This window comes from Mytilus galloprovincialis, chromosome 2 (assembly GCF_965363235.1).
Source record: "Mytilus galloprovincialis chromosome 2, xbMytGall1.hap1.1, whole genome shotgun sequence".
Lineage (NCBI taxonomy): Eukaryota > Metazoa > Mollusca > Bivalvia > Mytilida > Mytilidae > Mytilus > Mytilus galloprovincialis.
In genome coordinates, this window is record NC_134839.1 from 57,196,610 (window position 1) to 57,202,943 (window position 6,334).

At 33.4% G+C, this 6,334-nt stretch overlaps 1 protein-coding gene across 1 annotated transcript; it reads left to right on the forward strand.

Moving 5' to 3' along the window:
• Positions 1-208: 208 nt before the first annotated feature.
• On the forward strand, positions 209-3,936 carry LOC143062313 (metabotropic glycine receptor-like). The gene is made up of 5 exons (XM_076234039.1): positions 209-356; positions 1,026-1,181; positions 1,914-2,046; positions 2,592-2,737; positions 3,747-3,936. Exons 2-5 carry the CDS (start codon positions 1,123-1,125, stop codon positions 3,865-3,867), a joined length of 459 nt encoding a protein of 152 aa, XP_076090154.1. The 5' UTR covers positions 209-356; positions 1,026-1,122; the 3' UTR covers positions 3,868-3,936.
• Positions 3,937-6,334: the final 2,398 nt, after the last annotated feature.

The window sequence follows — 6,334 nt, forward strand, 5'->3', positions numbered from 1 at the left end:
GAAGAATATGCCGATTTAGCTATCTATAATTCAAACTACTTGTCTGCACAGATCCAGAAACACGGAGGATCACTAGAAGCGTTTCATGAATCTCTCTGTCACGATCTAGTTACAAATTTAGTAGTAACAGCTAAACCTGAAATACTTAGCGGAGTTGTGGAATTTGCGCCAGGAGTTTTAAAAAATTATGAACTATTTGCAGCTTTTGCGGTAAATACTAATGGCACTGTGGAGTCGGTAGAGTTAGGAAGTTTCTATAATTACACAAACGATAGCCTGGTCAACGAATGGTACAGTGTTCTAAGAGACCAAAACTACGAGAATGTGGCAATAGACCGGACTAAAACAACTTTCAGGTTATATTGTTTTACAAATATTTTCAATTGATATTTTTCCAGTGTGATATAAAAAGAAGATGTCGTATGATTGCCAATGCATGATTGCCAATGTATGATTGCGAATGATTGCCAATGCTCTCAGCAAGAGACCAAAATGACACAACTATAGGTCACCGTACGGTCGTCAACAACGAACAAAGCCCATACCGCAAAGTCAACTATAAAAGCACATTTATGAATGACTTGAAGGTGTTTCCTTATAATTTATCCTTTATGGTGCCCCATGCTACTTACTGCTTTCACGAACGACGTGTTTCCAAAAGAAGAAAATACAAATTCACATGGATCGATTAAAAATTAATCTAAATTTAAGATTTTTGTTGTTTATCTCTCTTCTGAATGTTTATTTTTACTTCTTGTTTCTTTGTTACATGTGTCGTATAACTCTGTAGTACGTATACTAACGTGACTGAGTTGCTTGGCTTTGTTCCTTTATATCGATAGGGTTTGTTCGACACAAAGTGTGAATATCAGTTTGTTATTATTGTTTATCTAATTATAAAAAAAAGGAAAGCAATTTGAAGAATAAAAAATATGACAAAAACAATCATGGAATAAATCTTTCGTCTTCGAAGTAATAATGTAATGTTTAAACTTGCCTTACTGATGTTTTTCTTCTTTATTTAGAAATGGAACCATTATAGAGGCAGACATTTTGGTCGCCCGGAGAGATAATGGTCATGTGACTAAGCCATACTATGATTGCGGAGGAGGTTACGTCTGGATGTTTACCTACTCATCTCCTATCTTTGGGAGAAATAGAGACGGGTCACCTATTTTTAAGTAAGAAAACAAATATTGTTACACGTAATAGAAATAAGAAGATGTAAAATGAGTGCCAATGAAACAACTCTCCATCCAAGTCACAGTGTAAGAAGTAAGCCAACGTAGGTCAATATATAGGTTCATACACGGATCCTTGGCTCACACCAAAAACATATAGCCACTAAAGTCCACAAAATGACTTTTGAAAAAACAAATCAAGCCTGAAAACGAATAGTATAATCTTAAAACAACCCAACGAGAAACGAGAAATACGTTTAAACCTCCATCAACACGAGTTCAAGCTTTCTAAAAAGCTATGAACTGCTTCTAATCTACCCCCATTGATTGCGTTATGATTCTAGTCTACCCAAATTGATTGCGTTGTATCATTCTAATCTACCCACATTGATTGCGTTCTATAATTCCAATATACCCACGTTGATTGCGTTCTATGATTTTAATCTACCCACATTATTTGCGTTCTATGATTTCAATCTACCTACATCACTTGCGTTCTATGTTTCTAATCAACCCCTATTATTTGCGTTGTATGATCCTAATCTACCCACATTGATTGCATTCTATGATTCTAGTCTACCCAAATTGATAGCGTTGTATGATTCTAATCTACCTACATCGATTGCGTTCTATGTTTCGAATCAACCCCCATTGTTTGCGTTCTATGATTATAATCTACCCACAATGATTGCGTTCTAAGATTTTAATCTACTATCATTTTTTTTTTAACAGAGGAGTAGCTACGATAGATATAGAGCTTACAGATAAAGACATCAATCAATGTGACCTTGGATATGACGATGACTCTGTTGATTTATTCTTCAATGTATTTAGAGGAACTCATAAATGTCCAATCGAAACCACGGTAAAACACAATTTTATTACTGGTACATATTTTGATACACATTTTCTTTAATTGCAATACCGGAGTGGCTCCTAGGATTATGTGAACTAAAAGTTATACAAGTCTATGAGCTGTTATCTATATGTTTTTGTCACATGTGTAAAATTATTCAAATAACAGAAATCTGTTTAACAGTCATTTCGACTAACATGAGCAACTCAACGGGTGCCACATGTGAAGGAGGATTTGCTTACCCTTCCAAGCCACCGTAGATGATCCCCAGTTTTTGGTGGGGTTCGTGTTGCTTAATGTATTTTTCTGTGTTATGTTTTTTTGTACTCTATTTGTTTGTTTGTCTTTTTTGTATTTAGCCATGGCGTTGTCAGTTTAATTTTCGATATATAAGTTTAAATGTCCCTGTGGTATCTCTGTTAAAATCAATTGAGGAATGACAGAAACTATAACCATCCTTTTATAATTGAATACAAATTAAGTGTTGGATTAGAACCGTATGACTGCTTTTAAATAGTTGTTGTTGTTACGTAAATATGTATATTCCATTCTAGTGTAATTTCCGTCCCGGATTCGGATTTAGAGTAGGTGGATATATCTGTATCTGCAATGACGGAGTTGACTACAACGGCAATTACATTGGCTTCAACGGAGAAGAAGTTGAGAAAGCCACAGACTTATCAAAGTTTAAGTGTAAAACGTAAGTAAATATTACTTACTGCAATCTTCTATATTCAAAAAGTATTAATTTCTAAAACCACTTCGTTTTGACCGAGTTTTGGGATAACGATGGGGATAAGCTCTACGCATAGGAAAGATTTCTACAGTCTTATGACAATTTGTTTCATACAGAAACATTATTTACTTCAAAACTTACCCTCGATCGCCATAATCTGAATAAAACTGTTTTGCTTAAATAGGATCGTGCCGTTAATTTTTACCTGACTGTATACAGTTGCTCCAGTAATACACTGTAGATCGAGGATCACATGTGTGCTATTTTCTTGTACTGCTTTGTCTACGAGGAAGGCGTCGAGTTTGTTTTCTCTACATTTTGGAATGATTATACATATATCAGATTTCTTTAAATCCAAAAGGCACAAATCTTTTTTCAACCTAAATTTATGATTCAATTACATTTATGGACATTAACAACGCGCCCAACTCAGTCACGTGATATCAGTTATGATTCTCTCGAGATCGAATAGGAATAATTTTTTCGTGTGGTGGGTAAAATTGATGTTGCAGTTTTAACACTAGATTATGTGAATAATGAGTACTGTAAGTCAAAGTTGATTAATGGGTTATCAATGTCTATTTTCAAATTGAATACATATTCAAAATGAATCCTGTTTTGGACTAGACCAACACTCTGAACTGAAATTTAACGGTGCTAGTCACAGTGACAAGTTCGACAGTACGAAATGACACCCTACCAGGAAACACTATTTTGGCTCCGAGCACACCAGTGTATGCTCTTTTGCGTTAATGCTGCGTGTACAAATAGTTTATAAGCAGCGAATACCAATTTGTTCGTCTTTGGTTTGACGTGATTATTTAACGAACCCACGACCTCCTGCTTTCGAGGCGAACAAGTTGCGACGAGACTACTGATTCATTATATGTATTATAAATAAATACGGTAAAATAAATACTTCAGCCAATGTATATTATGATACTTTATATCAATCAGTCTATTTTATTGATAGGACACATCATGGATATAGATCAGCATTCGGATCTGATTCTAATGACCGACAATCAGGAACATATCTCCCATTCAATTCAGATGATGCAGATGTATATTATAAAGATCCTTATATGAAGTGAGAAAAAATGTGATCTTTTGAGATGGACCGTTAAAAAATAAACATCTTGTAATATCCTTACCTTAAATAAAAAAAAAATAATCAGACGGAGTTTTTTTTCGTTGTTTTTAGAGTAATACCTTAAAAGTTATTTACAGCCTGACATGATGAACAGGACCAATCCAAGTGAAAAATTGAAAACAAACTGACAATGACAAAGTTCGTTTTCGCAACGTCATCATCGACGTTGCGAAAACCGAAAAGACTAACATCAGCAAACAAAACACAACATAGAATACTAATAAAAGATTGAGTAACACGAAATCCACAAAAAACCAGAGGTGATTTCAGTTGCTTCGACATCTTTATTCTTGCGATTTCAAGAGCCAAGTAATGGCCTTTACATTTCATTCTCCATTGCTCAACTATACCGACAAGCTGTTCAACATAGGCCCAGAAATATGACAACATCACAACACATTGCAGGGCCGGACCTGGCCATTTTTAAAAGGAAGATTTTTAACCCAGTAGAAAAGGGGATGTGTACAACCATATTTCCCCATTTAAATGCATTGGTCGTCCAAATGAAAGGGGGTTCCTATCCCCATGAACTTCCTCCTTGATGCGTAAATATCGAGACACGTCATTCCAAAACATAACAAACGTAAAAAAAAGATCGACAAAAACAAAACCCTAATCTTACATTAAACAACAGATGTTGACGAAACAAGTAAAACACCATGATGGGATGTTGATAGCATGGGCAATACACTCAAATCAGAGTACAAAAAGGTTGTCTATGAAGTATAGTGCATAGAGAATCTCTAATAAACAATTTGCTTTACATGCGGAAAAGAAATTTACAGTAAATTTGAGAATGCATGGGGAATTCATCAAATTGAAAGTAAATCACAAAGCATGTTAACATATTTATCAACATCCATTTAATATGCGTAAATACGTTTTTTTAAGTGAAATTATTTACAGGGTCAGGGCCATTACTCCACGTATACAATACTTTGTTTTCTAGCAGCTCACCTGGTAAAAAGGCTACGTGAGTTCTAGTCATCAATAAGGTTTGCTTTGGCGCTCGTTGTCGTCTTTGTCGCCCTCGTCCGTTGTTTTTAAACATATTTTTTCATTGAAACAACTAAAATAACATTTAACAAACTTTGGCCTGAGTAATCCTAAGTGTATCCAGTATAAAGTTTGTGTTTTTCATTCCGACCAGTCAAAAAATAAAAATAGAGCATACGAGTGCAGTTGCATTTATTGACTTATATGTTGACTATAATTATAGACATACAACACATGAACTGGACAAAAATTATCAAAAAGTCGAGATCTAACTACTTTCTATTCACTCTAATTATTAGATAACTATTGGTGCATGTGGTTACCATTGATAGGAGATTTTCTCAAGTAAAGGTTTTTGCCCATCATCTTAAAAACTCAATTAAGGCAAACATGTTTAGCTATAAAAAGATCTAAATAAAATATTGGACGAATCCCTTAAAAGTGATTGCCATGAAATGAGTCTTTTTTGCTTATTTTAATGTGCTTTTCTATATTTGATTTTTTTTTATATAGTTGAAAGGTAGATATTGCAAACAGCAAATTCAATCAGAAATTAAAGATCTACAAAATAACCAGTTAAACTATTATAATAACCAATAGATGACTTACTCTTTTAACTTGATATGACGAATTTATATTTTACAAATTTTCGTGTTTTTACCATTTATTTCGAAAAAGTATAATAGAACAATGTATGCAGAAAGCTTAAAAAAAAATTAGAAACCCAGACAAGATCTACATAAATATCAAACAGCCGACGTCCTCCCATGGATCATCGTACATTAAAGAGTTTCTACATAACTGAAGACTTATCATGGCTTATTTTCATGTTTTCTTTTTATGTTATCTTGAAAACTACCTCATCATGATCATAGATTGGTAGAAACATACATAACATCAATAATCAGCAATATATTTCTGACTTTTTTGTTTTTACAATTTTCCCAATTGAAATATTATAATAGAGAAGTATATTGCAGAAAGTACAAACGATGAACAGCAAAATATGATAGCCATGATAATTTTTTTTACCAAAATCTAAATATAATCAAATCATCAGATGACTCCAATGGGAGTTATTGCTCTTTAGTTTTGATCATTATTTTGAGTTTTGGGTAAAATCTATATAGTACATATAGAGAAACTTTATACAGAAAAATGATCAGCAAAACAATATCAATAAGCAAGATATTTTGTTCATGCTAGTGCAGGTGAGCGAGAAAGTATCGTTTTTTAATAAATCGTAACAATTTCTTCAAGATGTCAGAATAGTTCTATTTAATTTCAATCCGTTATGAATTATTATTAACAACATACCATTCGTTTACAGTAACATACGAATTCAATTTATGAACTGCATGTCGCTCATTAACTTATTTTTTATTCTTATTTAATATTCGAATATAATAGCT